We start from the raw sequence: 26,562 nt of genomic DNA on the forward strand, positions 1-26,562 counted from the left end.
ATAATGACTTTCTCCCGTTCAGCTGGTTTGACACACCCCAAAGGCATTTTACTTTTTAAGAAATGCTGCACTACATTGCCTAGTTCCAGAGAGCTCTCCCTCCTTGCTTGATGGCATAACACATGGTAATGATGCATGCCTTCACTTGCAAATTCTTGGATGTAACTGGTACGGACCTCTGCGAATTGCCATACATTTCAAAACACTGATGTGTGATTGCATCTCCTCTTTTTGCCATAGGTAGCTTGTTGACTTACTTGTCCCCATACCTTCACAAAGGCATCCATGGTCATGAAAAGGTTTGAGGACTGATGAAATTGTTGGCCTACCTAGTCAGAGTTATTTTTTTTACTGGGGCAAGAAACAGCTGTAGAAGATTTTTATATTACAGCTTTTGAAATGAATTCTCAATTTTTACCTAAATGCTATAAAATGTTAGTTATAGTATCTAGTTTGTTCTAGCATCTCCGGATGACAATAGCATAGAGTGTTGAATAATTATTCATGTGGTGTGATAACGCTTAAGTATTAAGGCAGTGTGATATTTATTTTTCATGGGCTCCGATTTACTGATGAAATGATAAATTTGCTCACATCACAGTGATTCAGCAATTTCTGTAATCACGTGTGAAAGTAATTTATAGAAACCATCGATTTTGGGGGTGAGCCAGAATACTTTCACAGTATCCTCTTGATTTTACTGCCCACTTGAAACTTAGACCAACTTCTGATCTTTGCATTTCTCTGAATTACTCTTCCATTGACAGCCTTTGTGGAACTGACTCTACTAGTTTACGTTTGAATTTTGTAACAAAACCCTTTAACGTTTCTATTGATCTAGAATCATTGATTGAGTGGGCCCTTTTAATAAATTACTGCACTTTATCTGATTTTATATGTACTGGGAGGTGCCTGAATGCAGGAACGCATTTGCCTTGTAAAATTAAGGTATAACACGGTCTTCAATCCAGTGAATGTGGGGGATTGTGATTAAGATAACATTTTGGGGTGTCTGAAAGTTCAGGGTACCCGGTGCCCACACAGCCTTTGTTGTCCCAAGAATCTGTGAGATTAATCAACTGTTTGTTCAGTTACTATAGCAATGGCTCATTTACAGTTGGAAGAGAGATAATGATTTTTCCTCATTGGGCGTCATGCTTAGTTGTTGACACAACAAAGACCCAACTAATAAGGCAAGCACTGGAGGTAGTGATATTATAAAAGATACTGATATTCTTAGTTGCTCCAAATTTTTATTCAGGGTGAATGTCAGCTCTTTGTGTGTCAAATTGTTCGGGTGCAAACAGTGGAATAGCAATGTGTTCTACACAATTTGAAAACCGCGAGTACTTGCGGGGGAACTATGGTCCTTTGTGGCTATCATTCTGTGAATTCCCAAAAGGTTTCCTACTGGTAACTGATGTAAACGCCTCTGGGATAGTATTAGTAATTCTTTGGAAGGTGTCCTTGGGCATTCTGTTGAGAAGATGCCTTTCAGAGACTAAATTAAATACGTCTGAATCACAAGAAAGAGGATTCAACCCCATCTTCCACACTTCATCAAACTGAGATTGTAGGCAAACCGCCTTTCGTCCTTGAAGGTCAATTGCCTCGACTCCTAGAATGTTTAGAGTGAGTAAAGGCGATTACGTTTGCATTAAGGGCCATATTCAAATATGTACTCAATAATATTGACCCAGTCCAAACTTCCTGATTACTCACAAAGAATTATATGGCTTAGATGTAGCCTGGGGGTATTTTTTACCACCATAGTGGATGAGAATAATTATTGGTTTTGATAATCTCCATACAAATGCGTTCCTGTTCGCTATTTTGTTGCCCTCCCTTCATCCTATACCTATCTGCTGGCCAGCTGATGTTTGTACCTCAGTCCAACTTTTCTACAGTGACTATTCACCTGAGAGCACCCATCAGTCCAATGCAGAGTGATTCGCAAGGTATAGCTCTTTACGGACATAGGGTCGATTTTTATCACACTTTTGGTATACCAGCAAAGAACCACCATTTTACTCTTACCACAAGAACTGCATACTGGTCATAAAGATGGGGGAAGGAGAAAAGGCCCCAGTAGGCTCGAGGCAAGAAGAGAAAGAAGAAACAGTTTTTTATCTGTAATTCTAATTCTCTATCAGGGGAATCTTCATTGAAATCATAAGCACTGACTAGTTCCACCCACGCAAGGGCGCTCCGCTGCAGGTCTTTCAAAGTCAAATTTTTACAGTATCTTCACCTTACTTCAGAAAGACCAGTTGGTACATGAAACAAAATGTAAAATTGGAAGCCTTGAGACGTGCTATACTGCCAAATTCCATTAATTTGGTTCAACTGATGGAGGAAAAAGCATTCAGCCTAAAAAACAAAATCACTAAAAGTAAATGACAGTAACATTTTAAAACATTCTTTACAAAGTTGTTTTACTTTCTTTTAATGCAAATATTCTGAAGGATAGGGCAATGTGGCTTGAGAGGAAGCAGTACTGAATCGATGAGAAAAGAACACTGCACATTTAAGGGCACTGTGACCTCCAGTAGCCCATCATGCCCTTTAGTTGACAGTTTAGCAGGTTCTTTTTTAAGCAGTGAGTAACAGGATAGAGTTGATAGTGCTTTCCCCTGACAGTGAACCAGGATTACAGGTATACTCTTTCTTTTCTCTCAGGGGATCTCCATTGATAATCATAAGCACCGAATGGAATAGTCAGATCATCTTCTAAAAATCCTGTGAGGGAAGGGACAAAAAGTATGATACTTAAGTTAAAAGATTTCTTAAAGAGGCTTGCCTGACTTCAGCACCTGCTCTCGAACGTGATGCATGTCCATAGTGTCTTGTAAAGGTGTGAACGGATCACCAAGTTGCCGCTTTACAGATCTTAGAGTTTGGAATGTTTCTGAGTAATGCAGCAGAGGCATCTTCACCTTGGGTGGAATGAGCTTTAGGTTTCCCTTGTAAGGATTTATTGGTTTTCTGGTAACATAGGATAATGCAGGAGACTATCTATCTAGACAAGGATTGTTTATAAGTAGGTAGTCCTGTACTGTATGTTACGGACCATAGTTTACGAATATTTGTTTTGACAATTTATAAGGCTTAGTCTTATCCAAAGAGAACAGATCTCTCTACAGGAGAGTGGAGGCAAAAAGACCTAGGCAAGAGCGTAGGCAAGAAGACAGTATGACTGATATGAAAATTCAATACTACTTTAATGAGGAGTTGTGGATGGGTCCTTTTCAATGCCCTATTACTACAAACTACCATATAAGGTTTGTGGTACCAAAGAGCTTGTATTTTGTTAACTCTTCATGCAGATGTTATAGCAACCATGAAGGAAGCTATCCAAGACAGGCTGTAAAGGGAAGCTTTATGTATGAGTTCAAATGAAGCAGCCCATAAGGACAATATTCAACTCCCAAGGAGGGTAAGGCTTCCTGATAGAAGGGTAGTTTTTTCTAATGCCTTCTAGGAAATCCTTAACTAAAGTGATTTAAAAGTAGACATTTGTGAGGGACATTTATGGTAGGCAGTAATTGATGCAAGATGTACTTTAATGGGGGAAAATTGCAGGTGTGCCTTAGCCAAATAAAGAGGGTATGGAAGAACCTCTTCTTCGTGGCACGTGAGAGTATTCAGATGATTCTGATTATACCAGGCGCAGAATTTTTTCTACTTAAAAGAATAGAATATCCTAGTAGATGATGTCCTGGCCTCTCTCAAAACATCGATGCACTCCTGATGAAGGCTCAGGTGACCATACGGTATGAGTTTAGAAGCCAAGCTGCCAAGTTCTGAGATTGAAGGTTGGATGTAGAATCTGGCCTCTAATTAGTGAAGAAAGTCTGGCCTTCACAGCAGTCTCCTTGTGCACGCTCTGAGAGGTAAAGATCGGTGAACCACCACTGACAGGGCCACTCTGGAGCACTGAGAGTCATTCTGGCCTTCAAGTGTGACAGCTTGACGATCACTGTTGCCAACAGGGGGATCGGAGGAAAGATGTGAAAACGTTTTCCAGACCATTCGATCCATAGGGCATTCCCTAATGTGCCTGGTTGGTAATACTGTGAGTAGAAGCTTGGGCATTTTATTTTCTCCGTTCATGAACAAGTGCATTTGAGGGAAATCCCAATCCCAAAAGATATCTGAAAGACAAAATTGTTTAATACACATTCGTGACTCTCTTGAATGGTTCTGCTGAATGTGTCCTTGAACATTCTGGATACCAGGAAGCTGTAACACGGTGAGCCAGAGGTTCTTGGAGATTAACCATTTCCAGTTGTTTGTGCTTCTGGAAAGAGAGAACTGGATCTCTTTCCAGAAGCTTGTTGAGATAATGCATGGTTGCAGTATTGTCTGTTTGAAACAGGAGGAGGGTTGTCTTGAAGGATTGAAGGAATGCTTTTGCAGCTCGGTGCACTGCTGTCAATACCAGTAGGTTGAAATGGTAAGACTGTTCCTTCAGAGACCACATGCCTTGAAATTTAAGATGGTCAATGTGAGTGCCCCAACCTCAAAGAGAAGCATTCATCACTATTTTTGGGTGGGGACCTCTTGATGGAAATTGATGCCTTTCAGAATATTCTCTGACCGACAATACAAGCTGAGGGATTGTTTTGCATGACTTGCTAGGATCACTTTGCTGTCCCATCTTTAGGAGAGTTGATACCACTGATCTTCAGATTCTGTTGCAAGGGCCTCGTGTAGAGGCGTCCTTTTGGAACAAGGAAAATGCATGATGCCATTTGTTGGACCTGACCCTCTGTTGGGTCACCCCTGAACCTTTTGCTTTCTCCCCTCCTGTTTTGCTGAATTGTTTTTTGTTGGCCTTGGGACTAATGTGCTTGTGCTACTCTCTAAAATAAAGTAAAATATACTTACACCTGATTGACATTTAATTAGCTTGTAAGTCCCCAGGGAAAGTGGTATATTATATATGCAGGACTGGTAAATTGAATGCTACTAGTGGACCTACAGTACTTATAGTGCCACACAGTAAAGTGGCCCCTTAAAACATGTTCCAGGCCTGCCACTGCTGCCTGTATGCAGTTTTAAACTGCCAATCCGACTTGGCAAAGTAATCCCTGTGCCAAACCTAAAACTCCCCCTTTTAATATATATAGTTCACCCCTACAGTAGGCCCTAAACAGTCAATAGGACATGGAACAGTGCATGCAAAAGTTTGACACGTACTTTTATGTTTTACATGTCCTGGTACTGAAGAACTGCGTTTTAGACTGCTGTGAGGTCTAACTCTTCCATATGATAATATTGGGTTCCCTTCTTAAATCTAATAAGTGATAACTTTTGTTTGGGAGTAGGTAGAAATTTAATGTTTGGTGTCTATGGAAACTAATTTAAAATCCCCCTTATGAGTAAAGTCGGATTTTAAGTCACAATTCTGAAAATGCCACTTTTAGAAGGTTGGTATTTTCTTGTACTATCTGGTGTCTGTAACCTATTTCCTGGGTCACATGACTAGGTGCTTGTTGGCAGTTGGCCTTTGTGTATTCTCCCCAGACAATCACTCAAGAGAGAGACTGGTTGATGGCAGGATGGGAGGGCACAGCTGTACACAGCCCCACTTCTACTTCAAAGAAACTGTCTCAGCTCAAACACACAACTTTGCACTAGCCTGTCGTGACTGCAGACAGACTGGGACCAGAACACGGAGGAAGGGAATTCTAGACACCTCTATGGGAGGAAAACTCCAGAAACTTCTCTCACATCAAAGATGGCATGAGGTAAAAATGGGCACATCAGACCCTTTCTTCAGTTCACTCCTAAGCCTGTAGATACTACAGGACTGTCCTGCTACTTGAGGTCTGTCCTGTTGTCTGGGAAGGGAGACAGGAACTGCGCCTTTCATCCCATATTGAAGTGACTTCAAGGGTCAGCTGACTGACCTGTTCTGAGCCACAGGGGCACAAAAAATGCAACTGCACTGGTGCACCGGACCTGCTTGACCTCTGCTGGAGTGAGTTCCTGATTCCCCAAGAGGTGCTCAGGTCTTAAACTCTTGCTGTTGAACCATTTGAGATTCTCCTAGAAACAGAAAGAGAAATCCTGAACTTTAGGGCTCTTCACAACCACAAACAGACCTGTTTGCACCAAGATCTTGCAGCCTGTGCAGACCACCGAAGCAAAGCTCCGGTTAATCAGACTTTGCGCTACAGCGATGACCAGTAACTCAAGATCTATACTTCACACTACAGCACTGACAGCCCACAGTGACTGCCAATGCAAATCTCCAGCAATGACCGTCTGTGACACCCAACAGGATCTTTGCACTACAGCAAAGAGCACCGGGCTGCTCCTTGCGCTATGAGGACGACCATTTGCAACACTCTCTATGCTACTTGCGGCTTCCTGTAGGGGTGTGTTTAGGTCTGGGGGGCAGTAGTCAATGGCTACTGTCCTGGAGGGTGGCTACACCCTCTTTGTGCCTCCTCCCTGAGGGGAGGGGGCACATCCCTATTCCTATTGGGGGAATCCTCCAATCTCAAGATGGAGGATTTCTAAAGGCAGGAGTCACCTCAGCTCAGGGCACCTTAGGGGCTGTCCTGACTGGTGGGTGGCTCCTCCTTGTGTTCCTCACTATCCTCTCCTGCCTTGCTGCCAAAAGTGGGGGCAGTGGCTGGAGGGGCGGGCAGCTCCACTAGCTGGGATGCCCTGGGGTGCTGTAACAAAAGGCATGAGCCTTTGAGGCTCACCGCCAGGTGTTACAGTTCCTGCAGGGGGAGGTGAGAAGCACCTCCACCCAGTACAGGCTTTGTTCCATGGCCACATAGTGACAAAGGCACTCACCCCATGTGGCCAGAAACTCATCTGGTTGTGGCAGGCTGGCAAAAACTGGTCAGCCTAGCACTAGGAGTCAGACTGGTATTCAGGGGGCATCTCTAAGATGCCCTCTGGGTGTATTCTGCAATAAGTCCACACTGGCATCAGTGTGCATTTATTGTGCTGAGAAGTTTGATACCAAACTTCCCAGGTTTCAGTGTAGCCATTATGGAACTGTGGAGTTCGTATTTGACAAACTCCCACACCATATACACTTTATGGATACCCTGCACTTACAATGTTGAAGGTTTTGCTTAGACACTGTAGGGGCATAGAGCTCATGCACTTATGCCCTCACCTGTGGCATAGTGCACCCTGCCTTAGGGCTATAAGGCCTGCTAGATGGGTGACTTACCTACCTATGCCACAGGCAGTGAGAGGTGGGTACGGCACTCTGAGGGGAGTGCCATGTCGACTTAGACATTTTCTCCCCACGAGCACACGCAAGCTGTGAGGCAGTGTGCATGTGCTGAGTGAGGGGGCCCTAGGGTGGCATGAGACATGCTGCAGCCCTGAGAGACCTTCCCTGGCAACAGGGCCATTGGTACTAGGGATACCATTTACAAGGGTCTTATCTGTGTGCCAGGGCTGTGCCAATTGTGGGAACAAAGGTACAGTTTAGGGAAGGAACACTGGTGCTAGTGCCTGGCTAGCAGGGTCCCAGCACACCTTCAATCATACCTGGCATCAACAAAAGGCAAAAAGTCAGGGGGAAACCATGCCAAGGAAGGCATTTCCTTACACTACTTGAGTAGGGATTCACCTGGATCACCCAACAACACAATTTCTCACACACTGATCCTAGAAGAGAGGATAATAGCCTCATTGCAGGGTGAACTGTTTCCATCAGAGTGTGTCACTTCTGAGTCGTAGATAAACGTCTCTCCTCTGAAAGGAAAACACTTTTGTGCACTGGATCTAGGACTGCACCCTGGATCTAGCACTGCAACCTGATAGTGAAGCGATTAATTTGGCCCAGAGACAGATTTCATGCAGTCCTAGATGGATGAGCACAACAGTCGTTTGATAATGTTGGTCTGCTTGTTGGTAAGATGCTTTGATGAGCACGTTGTCTAGATAAGAGTAGACAAATTAAAATTTTTCTGAGGTGAGCTGCCACAACCGCCAGGCATTTGGAGAAAGTACATGGAGCAGACTTGGATTCAAAGGAAGAGCCTTGTACTAGTAATAGATTCTTCCTGTGATGAACCTCAGGAATCTTCAAGGTTTCTCAGCTATTGGGATGTGAAAATAGGCATCTTTCAGGTCTATTAAGCATAGCCAGGCCCCCTGATAAAGCTGAAGGTAGATTTGATGAAAAGCCTACATTCTGAACTTTTCTTTTTTAATCCACTTGCTCGCTTTTTTTCTGGTCTAAAATGGATCTGTACTTTTTCTTCGGTCCTTTCTTCTTCACCATAAAGTAACAGAAATAAATACTTTGAAAGAAGTATAGACGTTTCCCACTGCATGTTTTTACAGGATGGACATTTCTTGCTGTAATTGTTCCGGGTGGAACAGAGATGATTTCTTCGGTGGAATGGCTGGTGGAGGATACCTGAATATTGTTGAACAGTATCCATATTACACAATATTTATCAGTGGCCATTTTCGTCCACTCTTCCAGAAAAGATGCTATGGTTCCCCGTACTGGAGTGGGTAATGGCGAAGGGGGTAGAAAGCACTCAATGTTTGCCACAAATAGTTGGTTTAGTGACTTGTGCAGATAGTTGCTGACCTTCTCTGCCCCTTGGCTGATGACTGTGCTGTTGATGTTGCTATTGTTGCCTCTGGAGCCAGTGAGGGGTTTGAACGCGCTGATGGATGTATCACCGGTCACTGGGCCTTAAAGTAATGTCTCCTTTATTCCTTCTTTTCTCCAATTCAAACGTTCTGTGTCGAGTTCAGTCTTCATGCAAGACTTATAATCAGCAGTCTGTAATTGGAGTCTGTTTCTATGAAGGTCTTGTATGAATTAGTGAATGAGTCCCAAAACAGACCAGTCATATCGCCCAAGAAGAGCAGAAGCGCTAGAAGCCTTTACAGTGACTGCAGAAGTACCACTCACTTTTCTGCCCACAGAATTCAACATTTGAATTTCCTTGTCAGGAGGATCAGAAAACGGTGGGGGTGGAAAAAATGATGGATCCTGATCTGGTGGTTTGTATGTTTTCTGTAGGCGTGATGGTGCAGCCTTAACAGAAGCCAGTGTCAAAAATAGTTTCATAGCTGGCTCTAAAAGGCCTCGAACAATAGAAAGCTGTGGTCTGGAGATGCACCTTTGATAGAGTGTTTTAAAGATTGCAGACATGGTAGGTGTGGTAGTAGTTGGCAAATCAAAATTATTTTTTTTGGCACCCCTGATAGGAAACTCTTGTAAAGTGTTTATATTATCAATCGGAGCTATTTTCGCTGGAGGCGTGTCTGATAATTTAGGTGAGTATAGACCTGATGAGGCTGATATATGAGATCGTGAGGATCTCGATCTGGATGAAGAATCCAGTCTTCGCCATGAGCGTGATTGCCTAGGAGAACTTCAATGAGGATGTTGATGGTGAGAACTTTACCTTGCTCTTGACCTAAACCTGTTGCAGCATGGTCTGGTATGAGGGGAGTGAAATGTAGGGTGCCTTAGTGAAGATGGCTCTGGTACAGGCCTGGTGGCAGAGCAGGAGCGGCTAGCGGAATTGATGATTAATTTACTGTTGGCAGTACTTGTTGTGGAGGCGGAGGATGAGGTGGAACAGAACACTCGGTCAGAACTTGAGGCGATAGTAAGTCCAGAATAATAACTGGAGAAGCTGGTCTGGATGGCAAGTAGGCTCTGGAGTATTCAGATCAGAGTTTGCCAGCTTTCATGTGTGATGTCTGTAGATCGACCCATGTATCAAAGTCATGTGGTGTCTATATGTCAAAGATCCTCTTGACATAGGTGGTGTCCTCGTCCTCAAAGTCTCGTGTTTTAATGATGTTGAACTGGCCCTTGACAACGAGCAAGTAGGTGTTGTACCTATTTCCAATGTTGATGTCCTCGATGTCAAGTACACAGGTTTAGAGCTTGTGAGTGGACTAACAGCATAAAGCCCATATTGCGAACTCATGTGAGAATGAGACGTTTGCAGGGCAAAACAACCTTTTGACAGTTCCATTACATTGTCTCCCTCAAAGCGCTGACCACTACCCCCTTCCCAAAATGTCTGCATCCTGATTCTTCAAGCCGATACATCAAGAATGGCAGAAGTGAATATTGCCACAAAACATCTTACCACCATCTACACAACCTTTAAGAAATCATGCCCTGAAAGGTTGCTCTTGTGCAGCTGCCTGCTGCCCCGAAAGCTTGCTTTTGTGCAGCTGCTTGCAGTCTGACATCAACAGAATAAACAAGAGAGCTTCCTGCAAAAACTATAGCCAGTTCGAAGAAGTACATGACCAGCCTTCATCATTGGTCTGAGAGGCACTGACCTCTTCTCTATACACTGATTCTGCTCTACAATCTAATCTCCAGAGAAGTACGGGCAAGAATACTGCTCTCTGCCGTACTTGCCTTGGAAAGTGCTCTGAAGAGACCCTCTGGCTGTGATCTTGGGACCTTTATCAATTGTACTCCTCACTGTGCACCAATATTTTCTTTATCTCAGTCTCTTTTCACTATTCCGTCTCTCTTGCTCTGATCAAGGTTAGCTGTGTTGCGAACACTCCGAAGTAGATATTACAACACTATATAAATAAAATGGGTACAATTTAAATAAAAACAATCAGTGTACAGGGACTGGTTATTAAGGTAACTGACACTTACAACACACACTGTACTTTGATTAAGTCTATAGGTACTGGTCTTAGGAGGGGTGTAGAAATAGTTTGGAACTACCTTGACTGGAATGGACATTCTGCACTGTAAAGATATAAAGTTTCAACAAATGGAACCAGCCACAGAAAGCGCTCTCTGGCTCTGGATGTTTAAGTTTATGACTTGGGATCGTGCGAAGCAAGAGGTCCTAATTGTTTAAGGAACAAGGTGGCATAAGGGCTTACTCTTATTTACAGATGGCGGACCCTGCTGATAATAGCAACTATACGTCGAGCACACTCATCAGAACCTAAACCACAGGAAGCCAATGCATAGGGTTTCTAGGGAGAGACATGAGAGAACTCAGCCCTACCCTGGGCGCACTTCAACATTTGGTGATCTTTCCAAGTTATTCAAATCGGAGGCTGGTACCTCGGCATACAATCAGTTGCAGTAATCCAGCCACAAGTTAATCATGGCTCTTACAACTATAGCCTTGTGCTGCAGGGAAAACAAAGTTAGAATAGGTTTTAACTTTCCTAATTGATGGAAACATTTCCTCAATATTATCAATATATGTAGTAGACACAACTATCTTTTGAGTCAGTAAACAAACAAGCTGAACAATCTATCTCTCTCTCTAGATATATATGGAAAATGTCACTTACCCAGTGTACATCTGTTCGTGGCATGAGTCGCTGCAGATTCACATGCTGTGCACAGTCCGCCGTCTGGTGTTGGGCTCGGAGTGTTACAAGTTGTTTTTCTTCGAAGAAGTCTTTTCGAGTCACGAGACCGAGGGACTCCTCCCCTTTCGGTTCCATTGCGCATGGGCGTCGACTCCATCTTAGATTGTTTTCCCCGCAGAGGGTGAGGTAGGAGTTGTGTATGTTAGTCATAGTACCCATGCAATGGAATGAATACGTATGTACATAATAAAGGTTAAAGTAATATATTTACAAATGTACACTTGTTTAAGATTTACTTCTAAACGGCTACAGGCTCCCGGGGAGGCAGGTGGGCGCATGTGAATCTGCAGCGACTCATGCCACGAAAAGATGTACACTGGGTAAGTGACATTTTCCGTTCGATGGCATGTGCAGCTGCAGATACACATGCTGTGCATAGACTAGTAAGCAGTTATCTCCCCAAAAGCGGTGGTTCAGCCTGTAGGAGTTGAAGTAGTTTGAAATAATGTTCTTAGTACAGCCTGACCTACTGTGGCTTGTTGTGCAGTTAACACATCTACACAGTAGTGCTTGGTAAATGTATGAGGCGTAGACCATGTTGCTGCCTTACATATTTCGTTCATTGGAATATTTCCTAGAAAGGCCATGGTAGCCCCTTTCTTTCTGGTTGAGTGTGCCTTTGGTGTAATAGGCAGCTCTCTCTTTGCTTTAAGATAGCAGGCTTGAATACACTTAACTATCCACCTGGCAATGCCTTGTTTTGAAATTGGATTTCCTGTATGAGGTTTTTGAAAGGCAATAAATAGTTGTTTTGTCTTCCTAATTTGTTTTGTTCTGTCAATGTAGTACATTAGTGCTCTCTTGATGTCTAATGTATGTAGTGCTCTTTCAGCTACCGAATCTGGCTGTGGGAAGAACACTGGTAATTCTACTGTTTGATTTAAGTGGAACGGTGAGATAACCTTTGGTAAGAATTTTGGATTTGTTCTTAGAACTACCTTATTCTTGTGTATTTGAATAAATGGTTCTTGTATGGTAAATGCCTGAATCTCACTCACTCTTCTTAGAGATGTGATGGCAATGAGAAATGCAACTTTCCACGTTAAGTATTGCATTTCACAAGAATGCATGGGTTCGAAAGGTGGACCCATGAGCCTTGTTAAGACAATGTTGAGGTTCCATGAAGGAACAGGTGGTGTCCTTGGTGGTATAATTCTCTTTAGGCCTTCCATAAACGCTTTAATGACAGGTATTCTAAATAGGGAAGTTGAATGAGTAATCTGCAGGTAATCAGATATTGCGGTGAGATGTATCTTTATGGAAGAGAAAGCTAGATTTGATTTTTGCAAATGTAGTAAATATCCTACTACATCTTTTGGAGATGCGTGCAATGGTTGAATTTGATTATTATGGCAGTAACAAACAAATCTTTTCCATTTATTTGCATAGCAGTGTCTAGTGGAAGGTTTTCTAGCTTGTTTTAGGACCTCCATACACTCTTGTGTGAGGTCTAAGTGTCCAAATTCTAGGATTTCAGGAGCCAAATTGCTAGATTCAGCGATGCTGGGTTTGGATGCCTGATCTGTTGTTTGTGTTGTGTTAACAGATCTGGTCTGTTGGGTAGCTTGACATGAGGTACTACTGACAGGTCTAGTAGTGTTGTATACCAAGGGTGTCTTGCCCATGTTGGTGCTATTAGTATGAGTTTGAGTTTGTTTTGACTCAATCTGTTTACTAGATATGGAAGGAGAGGGAGAGGGGGAAAAGCGTACGCAAATATCCCTGACCAATTCATCCATAGAGCATTGCCTTGGGATTGATGGTGTGGGAACCTGGATGCGAAGTTTTGGCATTTTGCGTTTTCTTTTGTTGCAAATAGATCTATTTGAGGTGTTCCCCAAATTTGAAAGTAAGTGTTCAGTATTTGGGGGTGAATTTCCCATTCGTGGACTTGTTGGTGATCCCGAGAGAGATTGTCTGCTAGCTGGTTCTGGATCCCTGGAATAAATTGTGCTATTAGGCGAATGTGGTTGTGAATTGCCTAATGCCATATTTTTTGTGTTAGGAGACACAACTGTGTCGAGTGTGTCCCCCCGTTTGTTTAAATAATACATTGTTGTCATGTTGTCTGTTTTGACAAGAATGTATTTGTGGGTTATCATGGGTTGAAATGCTTTCAACGCTAGAAATACTGCTAACAGTTCTAAGTGATTTATGTGAAACTTCCTTTGATGTATGTCCCATTGTCCTTGGATGCTGTGTTGATTGAGGTGTGCTCCCCACCCTGTCATGGAAGCATCCGTTGTTATGACGTATTGTGGCACTGGGTCTTGGAAAGGCCGCCCTTTGTTTAAATTTGTACTGTTCCACCATAGAAGCGAGATGTATGTTTGGCGGTCTATCAACACCAGATCTAGAAGTTGACCCTGTGCATGTGACCATTGTGATGCTAGGCATTGTTGTAAGGGCCGCATGTGCAATCTTGCGTTTGGGACAATGGCTATGCATGAAGACATCATGCCTAGGAGTTTTAATACCATTTTTGCTTGTATCTTTTGTGTTGGATACATGGCCTGTATCACCTTGTGAAATGTTTGAACCCTTTGTGGACTTGGAGTGGCTATCCCTTCTGTTGTGTTGATTGTCGCTCCTAAGTATTGCTGTGTTTGACACGGCAAAAGGTGTGACTTTGCATAGTTGATGGAGAAACCCAGCTTGTGAAGGGTCTGTATGACATACTTTGTGTGACGTGAACACCTTGTTAGCGTGTTGGTCTTGATTAACCAGTCGTCTAAGTAAGGGAACACGTGTATCTGCTGCCTTCTGATATGTGCAGCTACTACTGCCAGGCATTTTGTAAAGACTCTTGGCGCAGTTGTTATTCCGAATGGCAACACTTTGAATTGGTAATGTATTCCTTTGAATACGAACCTTAGGTATTTCCTGTGGGAAGGATGTATCGGTATGTGGAAATACGCATCCTTTAGGTCTAATGTTGTCATGTAGTCTTGCTGTTTGAGCAGTGGGATTACGTCTTGTAATGTGACCATGTGAAAGTGGTCTGAATTGATGTAGGTATTTAGTGTTCTGAGATCTAGTATTGGTCTCAGAGTTTTGTCCTTGTTTGGTATTAGAAAATACAGTGAGTAAACTCCTGTGTTTTTCTGTAGGCTTGGTACTAAATCTATTGCGTCCTTTTGTAGTAATGCTTGAACTTCTAGTCCTAGAAGATCTATATGCTGTTTTGACATATTGTGTGTTTTCGGTGGGACGTTTGGAGGGAATTTGTGAAATTCTATGCAATAGCCATGTTGGATAATTGCTAAGACCCAAGTGTCTGTTGTTATTTCTTCCCAAGATTCGTAGAATTGGCTTAGTCTTCCCCCCACTGGTGTTGTGTGATGGGGTTGTGTGACTTGTGAGTCACTGTTTATTTTGAGGGGTTTTGGGACCTTGAAATTTTCCCCGACTTCTTAGGAATTGGCCTCCTCTATATTGTCCCCGAAAACCTCCCCTTTGATATTGACCCTGGTAGGTAGGTGGTCTTGTCTGTGAAGTGTTGGTTTCTGTGGGTTGACCCCAAAACCCTCCCCTAAAAGGTGTCTTCCGAAATGTGCCTCTGCTCTGCGGGGAGTAGAATGCGCCCATGGCTTTGGCTGTATCGGTGTCCTTTTTTAGTTTTTTAATGGCAGTGTCTACCTCCGGCCCAAACAATTGCTGTTCATTAAACGGCATATTGAGCACAGCCTGTTGGATTTCGGGTTTGAACCCAGAAGTGCGCAGCCAAGCGTGCCTCCGTATTGTGACTGCAGTGTTTATTGTCCTTGCAGCTGTATCGGCTGCATCCATGGAAGACCGTATCTGATTATTCAAGATACTTTGTCCCTCTTCCACCACTTGTTGCACTCTTTTTTGGAACTCCTTGGGAAGGTGTTCGATGAAATGTTGTATTTCATCCCAATGAGCCCTGTCGTATCTTGCCAAGAGTGCTTGCGAGTTGGCGATACGCCACTGATTTGCTGCTTGTGCTGCAACTCTTTTTCCCGCTGCATCAAATTTGCGGCTCTCCTTGTCTGGAGGTGGTGCATCGCCTGATGTATGAGAGTTGGCTCTTTTACGAGCTGCCCCCACAACTACTGAGTCCGGTGTTAGTTGTGTTGTAATAAATATTGGGTCTGTGGGAGGTGCCTTATATTTTTTCTCCACCCTTGGAGTTATGGCTCTGCCTTTAACTGGCTCCTGAAATATTTGTTTTGAGTGCCTTAGCATTCCTGGGAGCATGGGAAGGCTTTGATACTGGCTATGGGTGGAGGACAGGGTGTTAAAGAGAAAGTCATCCTCAATAGGTTCCGAATGTAGTGAGACATTGTGGAATTCGGCTGCCCTTGCGACTACCTGTGCAAATGATGTACTGTCCTCAGGTGGTGACGGTTTAGTTGGATATGAGTCTGGACTATTGTCAGACACTGGGGCGTCGTAGAGGTCCCATGCATCAGGATCATCCTGGCTCATTGTGGTATGAGCTGGTGAATGCGTTAGTGGTGGAGTTTGCGCCGGTGATGCATGTGTTGATTGTGGTGGAGAAGGTGGTGGTGTTACTTTCTTTACCACCTTTGCTTGTGGTTGCTTGTCCCCTTGTTGGAAAACAAGTTTCCTTTTCATCTTGATTGGGGGAAGAGTGGTTATCTTCCCTGTGTCTTCCTGGATGTGAAGCCTCCTTTGAGTGTAGTCAGTTTCTACAGTTTGAAGCTCTTCACCAAATCTATGCAATTGGGTGTTTAGTCCTTGTTCCTCTGTATAGGAACTAATTTTCGGTTCCGAGGCTTTTTTCGGTACCAAAACCGTTTCGGTAGGCTTTTTAGGCTCCGAAGAAGATTTCTTTGATTTTGGCGTGGTATCTCGGTGCCGAACATCTTCGGTGCCACTGTCTCTGCACCGAATTGTCTCGGAGCCGGTGTCTCGGCTCCGAGGTTGCTGTGTGGCGGTATCACGACCGGAGTCGGATGACTTCGACACCAGCATGCCCTTTTTCGGTGCCTTGGCTCGGTCACCTAGTTTTTGGGTTAAGCCATGGCCTGTTGGCAGTGGCGTCCCCTGGGCTTTTGTGGACTTTTCGTGAGTCCTAATTTTCGACGTCTTACTCACGGTTGTTATGTCTTCGGCGTCGGATTCCCCCGAATCCGACTCGTGGATGGAGAACGCTTCCTCTTCGTCCTCGAACCGATGTTGTCCTGTCGGCGTGGACGCCATTTGCAATCTTCTGGCTCTTTGGTCTCTGAGCGTCTTCCTCGACCGAAACGCTCGACAGGCTTCACACGTATCCTCCTTGTGCTCCGGGGACAGGCACAAGTTACAGACCAGATGCTGATCCGTATACGGATATTTGTTATGGCATTTAGGACAGAAGCGGAACGGGGTCCGTTCCATCAGTCTTGAAGTCGCACGCGGTCGGGCCGACCAGGCCCCGACGGGGGATCGAAATTACCCCGAAGGGCCACCGGAGCTCTTCAAGATTCGGTGTCGATTTGTTCTAACTAACCCAATACCGAAGGAAACAATACCGACGATTTTTTCCGAGATTCTAACTAACTTTCCGACCCGAAACACGGAGCGAAAAGGAACACGTCCGAACCCGATGGCGGAAAAAAAACAATCTAAGATGGAGTCGACGCCCATGCGCAATGGAACCGAAAGGGGAGGAGTCCCTCGGTCTCGTGACTTGAAAAGACTTCTTCGAAGAAAAACAACTTGTAACACTCCGAGCCCAACACCAGACGGCGGACTGTGCACAGCATGTGTATCTGCAGCTACACATGCCATCGAACATATATATATATCAAAGAAGAAAAAACAGGTGAAACCGGAGCCTAAGCACATTCTCTGTGACCAAACTGTAAAAGAGAACTTAAGCAGCTGAATGTCAGCAGTATCAAAGGTACTAGACTACTAGCTACTACTTGTAGATTAGTACTAGGCCTAAAGTGGCAGATACAATGGGGGCCAAAGTTGGGTTTTCGAACAGGCGGGTGATAATACCAACTACAAGCTTAGATGTTAACCAACCAAGAAAGCCACAGGATGGGCTTTACACTTGGCTTTCACATTCTATACTGGTCTAGTAAGGTATGGAAAACACTAAACTACCCATCTAGGATTTCGTATACACGTTACAGTCAGGGTACCTCCCATATTTTGCCAGGGGGCTCTGAACAGGGAAAGGAAAAGTACTTGTTAAAATGCTCATATTTTAGGAGCATTCAAATAGCCACACGTTTAAAAGCATTTTTTGTCGGCATCACCAAAGAAAATAGGCAGAAGTTAGTAAAATAAAACGTGTTTAATAAAACAATAATTAACAGATTCAAACGCTGTATCCCCTGCCCCCCGTCAATGGTTTGTACATTCTTCTGCAACGTCCGGCTACAGGCTGTACAACTGGTTAGTGTTCTGCCGGAGAACAGCGAGCACAGAGGTTGGAGGTAACTCTTTAATTCTTGCTATCTCGTTCACCGTGTGTATCGCCAGTCCTGGGTGGGCATACTGACTCTGTCGCTTGTGGACCTAGCGACAAAAAAAAGAGAGGACAAAAATATACCTTACTTTTACACGTTTTCACAAGTCCCAAAGTCCCAAATAGCAGCGAGCCCCAACCAGACAGTGAGTAGAATCAAAATCATCCAAAATATTCAAGAACTGCACAAAAGAGAGGCATGCATTTATTCTGTCGCCATAGACATTAAAACAGCAAAAGGGCAAAGCCATAAAGTTTTTGTTTTTGCTGACGGCACGCGTGGTTCCTCTCGTCATTATTGATCAAGGTGGCTCTGCCGCCCTGGTCCCTTTAGCCCACTCCGTGAAGTTTGATACATCAATGCTCTTATCCAGACTACCTGGCTTAGCGAGCCTGTGGCCCAGCTGCTCCCAGATCAGGCCCTTCTTTCCGATAGGCAACAGAATGTTTCCAGGACTCTCTCGCGAGTCTTCACACCTCTCTTACTAGCATAGTTGCACTGGGGTGAGCACTCAGCCCGACTTTATATACTGTTTACACCTCTCGTAAGATCATTTGGCTTCAACTTATGCTGAGATACACATATCATTGTGTCCTCCTTAGAAAACTACAATCCCCACAAACTGACATTTAGAGAATGTATGAATTAAGTGGCCAAATGGACTAACAAAACATTTTGAACGTAATGCTGTAAAGACAGATTATTCTTTTTGGCAAACAAACCATACTTTGGATCCTACAATGTTACCCAGACTAACAATGGAGCGCTCAGCTCCCCCTTCAATCTAGGCACTTTATTTGACAATCGTCTGCCTTTTGCTACAATTAACAAAGCATCTCCCACCTTTTCCTTAATTCATAATTCTAACAAGCATTTTCTTCTAATCGTCATCTCTTCTTGTAAAACCGTGGTCCATGGCCTCATCCCTTCACATATTGATTACAGAAACTCACTTTTACAACGATCACCAAATTAAACTACTTAACACAGCATTTACGCAGCTGCTCACCCCTATTCTCAGCATCCCCAGATGTTTTTCTATCACTTCCCATCTTGAATCCTTGCACTGGCTTCAGGTGCGAAAGTAGATTATGTTTCAGGTCGCTTGTTTTACTCATAAAGCAGTAAACACAGGACCAGTGAACATTAGGAAGAAATTCTCCAGATATCTTCCTACTCGCCAGATTCATTGTGTGCACATAACCTCCTGAATATGTTGAATTTAAGAAACGTAGACAAGATGGGAAATGTTACTCACATATGGCTGTCAAATTATGGAACACCCCTACCTCGTGCTAAAAAGCACTGCGGATCCCGTGGATGCAGAGAGAAACTCACAACACAGATTTTCCAACTGGTACCTCCCCCTCTCCTTGAGTGTTCAAGACGTCTAGTTGTTGGCTGCCTTTTGGGACAGCAGGTAGCACTTTAGAAATATAATTTCTTTCATTCATTCATTTAGTGTCACACACATGCCCACAATATTGTTTCTAGCGGTAATGGTGATAGCAGTTACTATGGTGGTAATGGTGATGGTGGTGACAGTGGTAGGTATGGTGGTGGGTGATTACGCAATATTAGTGATATTGGTGATAGTGGTGATAAATAATTAGATGACAGTGGTATTCATGGAGTTAGTGGTGAGGATGACCACCATGGTTGTGGTGATAGGCGTGGTTATAGTGGTAATGATAATGGTGAAGGTGATGTAATGTAGGAAAATGGCTACTGCCCAAGACCAAGAACGAAAATCCCTAGAAATCCTGTCATTCTCTTTTTTTTTAAATGTTTTATTAACATTTTTCTATATAAAAAAAACTGTGAGCATAGCACGTCTGACCCATATTTTTATTTAATTATGTTGTTAACGGAAAAGACTATTGCTACTTATCATAAATGAGAATCAGGAATAAATAGAGAGACAGCCGCCTGCAGAAATGGCGGTAGTGGTTTGCCCGTGCGTGCACACAGCCATTCATCAGTTAAAAAAAAAGCAAAGCAAAAAAAAAAGCCTGCTGTTTTTACCACTCTGCTTCAGTAACATCTCATCTGACAGAGACGCTATCTAGTAGCTGATTACGCACCTTGGATCATTCGCCAGGAAACTGACTGGATCCAGTACTTTTTTAGCAGTATCCCTGGGTATTGCTAAGTGGCGCCGTTTGGTTCCAAGTTGGCATCGTCCACACCGGAAGTGACATACATGGTGCCTATATAGGCACCAACCCAGTATGCTGACATCATTTCTGTTTGGAATTTACCAAGTCAGAAGCGTGGAGCCACAAGGAACACTGTCAAACGGGATGCACGTCTAAGGCCCTTAGCCGGGAGACCCTTACACTGCAATCAGGCTGCAGAGCAGGGAGTATAGGAGGGTCGATAAAGAATCTGTGGATCTGGTCTCTACCAGATAAGGCCTTACTGAAGGAAAGTAAACTGTTCATCTGACAGACTCTTAGCTGCAGATTCTTTACCTTAGAATATATAACCAAACAATACCTCCCCATTAGTGGGTCTTCAAAACAGATTTTAGAGCAATAAGTCCTATAGGACCGTAACAGCAAAATGTCAGTCATCATGGACCTGACTTCCCAGGCACTATGAGTGAATGAATGTTTTATTGTACAGTTAATAAAAACCATTACAAAAATACATTATATATTCCCATAATAAAAACATAAATTTCCCCAAACATAAAATACATTAATGTTACATTCTCTTAAAAAAATAAATACATATAAAACAGACAATTTAAATGACTCCCAACAGTGAAATCAACTTTTATGGAGATCTCATAAGGCGATTACTTCAGTTAGGATATCTCTATTATCCACCATCCTACTGCAGCAGACAGTGTATCCTCAGCTTTACTAAAAACTTCTTCTCTTCTGCTTTTATAAATTTCATTATATGGGAATTCAACACCGGATCATCTGGTTTAAGACCTGCTATTACTGCTTGTCTGCATGATCTTATACCCAGTTTATTAAAAGATTTTAACAGAAATCTTCATTCTTGCACTAAGGCTGGGCAAATACATAAGAAATGTATAAGATTCCTCTTCCCATTCTTACATAACCTGAAGCTCTCCGTCAACCTCTCCATTTCTATTAGGACTCACTCGTGTCACCCAGCAGCTTCCCCAATCGAAAATGCAAGAATCCTAATTTTAGAACAAAGACCAACCGGCTTCAAAATTAAGTTGATATAGAAAGAACTTCTAATCATTCAACATCTCCCATGCATGTGATCTTTTTGATAATAATTCTTTATCTTGCAGCAAAGACAGCCTCTTCCTATTACCGTTTATTACTCTCTTAAAACATGCAACAGATCAATCAATTTTCCAAATTTCATAAAAACCCAAATCATTAATTGCCAGATCCAAGTAAAGGAACAAAGGAGTCCCGTTGTTTCTGTGAAGTTCTTGCCACAACACCTGGCACAGGCTGTGCCTCTTATTCATTTTTATTCTGTATCAAATCTTTGTGCTGGAGATGCATTTGGAGTAGGCAAAAAAGTTACCTATATAATTTTATTATTATTGTATTTAAACATACTGCATTGCGTCCACGCAGTGCTTCACTACCAGAAGTTAAGCTAGGTACCGATTTGGCAGATATAACTTTTAATAATGGGGAGATACTAGGACCATTCAGGGATCTTTTTTAGGACGAAGATGCTAAACCCAGTGGTGTGCCTTTTCTTCTAAGCTCTTAAATTGGATAAAACATCCACACCCACCAAATAATACTCCCACATATCTATAAGGTTGAACTTGCTCCACCTTTTCTCCATTTAAATACCATCTATAATTTTTATTTAGCCTACGGCTTTACTTTAAGCCCAGTTTTCTGTGAATAATCTGATAGCTTTCCCATGAGTCTTTGTAACCCAATCTTTGTTTGGCTGATAAGAATAATATCATCTGCATAAAGCAGATAGGAGAAACACATAGGTCCTAGCCTAGGTGCATGAGAATTTTCTATGTTAATTTCGTTTGACAAATTTGCTAAAAACAAATTAAATAGTTAGGGTTCCAGGAAGCAGCCTTGTTTTAAACCCTGATATGTGTATATTTTCCATGACAAAACAGTTCAATCCCTAACTACGTTTACTTTTGTACTCCTTTTATTCTACTGTAAACATAGGGGATGGTGAAACTCCTCAAATTTCTCCATCCTTCTACTTGCGGATCTGAGAACTGAGTACATTTGTTTTTACTTTTGCCAGCACAAACGTACAAGTTACTTGCCTGCAGTAACAATATATATCTGGTAGAGACATATTCTATTTGCAGATTCCTTACCTTAGAATTTCTCCCAGGCGTCAGACTGGATCCGGAGATTTTTCTTCAAGCAGTACCCCCTGCGCTGCGTTAGGTGGCGTAGGTTGACTCCGTGGGCGTCACGGTCGTGGCGCGCTGACGTTAGTTTCTTTTCATGACTTTCCATGCCAGTAGCGCGGAGTAATGAACACTGAGAATGGTGTGCCAAAACTAGGCCTCTTAAAGGGAAGCAACTGACAATGGAAATCAGTTCACAGTGCGGGGAGGATGGGCGCGTCGGAAAGAATCTGCAACTAGAATATGTCTCTACCAGATATATTGGTACCTAAGGTAACTAACTTGTACATCTGATAGAGAATTCTAGTTGCAGATTCCTTACCTTAGAATAGATACCTGAGCAATACCATCCCCGGTGGTGGGTTGTGAACTAAGATCACACCAAAAAGTCCTCCAGGACTGAACGGCCAAAATAGCAGTCTCTGCTGACCTGACTGTCCAGGCAGTAATACTTGGTAAACGTATGTAAGGACGCCCACGCTGCAGCCTGGCAGATATCCAGGACTGGAACTCCGCGTGCTAACGCGGAGGTAGCAGCAGTTGCTCTGGTTGAATGAGCATGCAAACCCTCAGGGGGTTGCTTTTTTTGCCAAAGCGGAGCACATCTTCATGCAGTGGACTACCCATCGTGAGATGGTCCTCTTCTGCACCGCCTTTCCTTTCTTCGCACCTACATAACCCGCAAAGAGTTGATCGTCCAACCGGAAATCTTTGGTACAATCTAGGTAGAACGGCAACACTCTTTTTAGATCCAGACGGTGGTCTCTCCTCTTCATGAGAGGGATGTGGATGTGCGTAAATAGTAGGCAAGGTGATAGATTGGCCTATGTGAAAAGGCGTTACCACTTTGGGAAGAAAGGAAGCCCTGGTAGGAAGCACCACTTTGTCAGGAATGGTGGCTTTTAAGAAAGAGCCTGAAGCTCACGCACTCTGCGAGCAGAGGTAATGGCAGTCAAAAAAGCTGTTTTAAGGGTGAAGAGCCGTAGAGGACAGTTGTGGAGCAGCTCAAAAGGGGTACACATGAGGTATGTGAGGACCAAGTTCAAATCCCACTGGGAAATGATGATGAATGGGAGGAAACATATGAGTGAGGCCTTTAAGAAACCGCCCAAAAATGGGAGATTTGAAAAGAGAAGGATGGTCTGGTAGCTTTAAGAAGGCAGAGATGGCAGGCAAATATCCCTTGAGGGTGCCCAGAGCAGAACCCTGCTGGGCAAGAGAGAGAATAAAGAGGAGAACCTCAGAGAGGTGCAGTGAGGGGGATCAACAGATTTGTTGATACTCCATGCCACAAATTTATTCCAACAACAGGCATATACTGTTTTGGTGAAGGGACGCCTGGCTGCCAAGATAACATTACAGACTTCGGGTGGAAGGTCAAAAGCCGTCAACTGTCGCCGTTCAATCTCCACGCAAGGAGACGGAGATTGATTGGTACAGTCTGATCAGAGGATCGATGGCCATGCTCAATAGCTCGGGATACCAGACTCTTCGTGCCCAGTCCGGAGCCACCAAGGTCACTTTGACCCGGTCTTGCCTGATCTTCTTCAGAACTCTAGGCAGGAGTGGTATTGGTGGGAAGGCGTACCGGAGGCCTGAGTTGCACTCGTGATTAAAAAGCATCGCCGAGCGAGTGCCGACTTGGAAACTCCAACACGCAAAACAGCTGACATTGCGCAATTTCTAACCAAGACTCTTCCCACTGCTGAAAGAGATGGAGATGCCATTTGTGATAGACTATGCATCGACAGCTGAGTTAGTCTGCTCTGACATTCAGAGAGCCCGTCAGATGTTGAACCGCCAGGGAAATGCCCTGGCGTTCCCACGAAGTCCAGAGGCGCAGAGCCTCTTGACAAAGGGTCCACAACCCCACTTCGCCCTGCTTGTTGCAATACCACATGGCGGTGGTCTCGTCAGTGAACACCTGCACCACTTTCCCTTTGAGAGAGGGAAGGAATGCTTTCAATGCAAGTCAGATCGCATGGAGCTCCAAAAGGTGTATGTGGAGCCCAGACTCCGCTGGAGACCAGAGGCCTCTGGTATCTGCCTCTCCCATGTGGCTACCCCATCCCCGGAGTGATGCGTTTGTCACTATTGTGAGATCTGGTTGGGGAAGGGAGAGGGATCTGCTGTTGACCAATCTGGATTCCACAACCACCACTGCAGGACTTTCGCAGTTCCCTCCGAGATCTGAGCCATGTCAGAGAGATTCCCCTGATGCTGCACCCACTGGAACTTCAAGTCCCAAGGCAGTGCCTGCATATGCTCTCTGGCAGGTTGGACCAGCAGGGTGCAGGAGGCCATGAGCCCCAGCAGCCTCAGAGTCATTCTCACTAAAATCCAGGACAGAGGCTGAAACATCGGTATCATAGGCCGAATATCCTGGACTTGCTTTTCAGGATGATAAGCCCGAAATTGCACTGTATCCAGAACAGCTCAGATGAAAGGAAGCATCTGAGAGGGAGTCAGGTGTGACTTCGGCACGTTTCTGGTGAACCCCACCGAATGGAGGAGGTTCGCTGTAGTCTGGAGGTGGGAGATGACTTTCAGGGGCGTGTCCGCCTTCAACAGCCAGTCGTCGAGGTAGGGGAAGACTGGAACCCTTAACTGGCACAGATGAGCTGCAACCACTACCATCACTTTAGTGAACACCCGAGGGGCGCTGGTAAGGCCAAAGGGGAGCAAGGTGAACTGAAAGTGCTCGTGACCAGGGCCGGCTTTTAGGCAGTGGGAGCAGTGCAACCGCACCAGGCACTGACCTCAGGGGGGGTGCTGTGTTTATCAATAACTTCCGAAACTTGAGATATAAGAGCACCTGCTGAGAAGTTCCTTGTGTGTTTATTTAGCCTTCAAAAAACAATTAAAATGTCAAGATACCTCTTGTGATTAATGTTCCTGCTAAAGAGAGAGATGGGAGTTTTGTCTAGGGCAACTTTGACTCATCAAAATGTAGCATAGAGGGTTAATAAGCCTGCTGAAAAAAAAAAAAAAAAAAAAAAACAGAACTATGGGGCATATTTTAAAAAGTGGTGCTGCACACAGTGCAGCCCCACTTTTCTTGCACCCCTTAGCGCCCCCCTAACGCCACCATGTGTGCGTAATATTTAAAATACGGCGCACCATGGAGGTAGTTAGGGGACTAGCGTCAGAATTTTTTTTACTCTAGTCCGGCGCTTTGCAGGATTAGTGTCAAAAATGTTGACGCTAATCTTGCAAAGCACCCAGAGGCTCATTGTCATTGTAACCAATAGAAGCCTCCTTTTAATGCCTACTCTGAGCAGGCGTTAAAAGTGCCGGAAAAAAATGAAGCCCCTTTGCATACATTATGCCTGGCACAGGCAAAATGTAGCGCAAAGGGTTACAAAGTGGCGCAATGCATGCATTGCGCCTCTTCGTACATACGACGCAGCGTTTTTGGCCTTCTAATGTCACATTAGTGTAAAAAAAAAAATTACACTAACGTGGCGTTAGAATGGCACTAGGGGCTCTTAAAAATGCCCTATGGCAGTGCTTAATTTGTGCTTGATGTTTACAATGCGGAGCACCAGCACTTATTTTTCAGGGCCGGCACTTATTTTTCTGCCTCAAGCATTTACTGCGTGAAAGAGACATTTGGGAAAGACAGAGGAAGAGAAAAACGAAAAGGCATCACATGGGAAAAAACAGAAATCCGCAACAGTGAGCTGAAGGGGCAGGGAGTGCCTGTAAATGGATTGAAGAGGACCGAGATGGCTTCAGGATTACGCTGCCTCTGTATTCAGTGTTCACACATTTAATTGCAGCAGCCGCGTGTTTAAGAGGAGGGCTTTGGGCACTGGCACCTTTTTGTTTACAAATTAAGCACTGCCCTATGGAGCATATTTGAAAAAAGTGGCACTGCACACAGTGCTGCGCCACTTTTCTTGCTCCTTTTAGCGCTCTCCTAATGACACCATGTGTGCGCTGTATTTAAAATATGGCGGTAGTTAGGGAACTAGTGTCAGATTTTTTTTATGGATGTCTGGCGCTTTGCAGGATTAGCGTAAATATTTTTGATGTTAATACTGTAAAGCACCCAGAAGCCCATTGTAACCAATAGATGCCTCCTTTTAACGCCTGCTCTGAGCAGGCGTTAAAAGTGCCAGAAAACAAATGACGCAAAGAAACCTGTCAGATTTCTTTGCGACATGTTTTTGGCCCCCTTTGCATACATTATACCTGGCGCAGGCATAATGTATCGCAAAGGGATATAAAGTTGCGCCACTCTGTAAATATGGCACAGCGTTTTTGGCCTTCTAACGCCACATCAACGTAAAAAAAATTACGCTAATATGGCGTTAGAATGGCGCTAGGGGATCTTAAATATGCCCCTATATTTTATGTGGCTAGTTGAGTGGA

At 43.9% G+C, this 26,562-nt stretch overlaps 1 protein-coding gene across 1 annotated transcript in view; it reads right to left on the reverse strand.

Annotated features, from left to right (window-relative positions):
* Window positions 1-17,667: 17,667 nt before the first annotated feature.
* Window positions 17,668-26,562, reverse strand: part of TATDN2 (TatD DNase domain containing 2) — a 222,264-nt gene continuing 213,369 nt past the window's right edge. Inside the window, exon 5 of the mRNA XM_069207416.1 lies at window positions 17,668-17,889. Coding sequence (XP_069063517.1) covers window positions 17,749-17,889 — 141 coding nt within the window. The 3' untranslated portion in view covers window positions 17,668-17,748. The remainder of the gene's footprint in view (window positions 17,890-26,562) is intronic.

The sequence above is a fragment of the Pleurodeles waltl genome, chromosome 9 (assembly GCF_031143425.1).
Source record: "Pleurodeles waltl isolate 20211129_DDA chromosome 9, aPleWal1.hap1.20221129, whole genome shotgun sequence".
Classification (NCBI taxonomy): Eukaryota; Metazoa; Chordata; class Amphibia; order Caudata; family Salamandridae; genus Pleurodeles; species Pleurodeles waltl.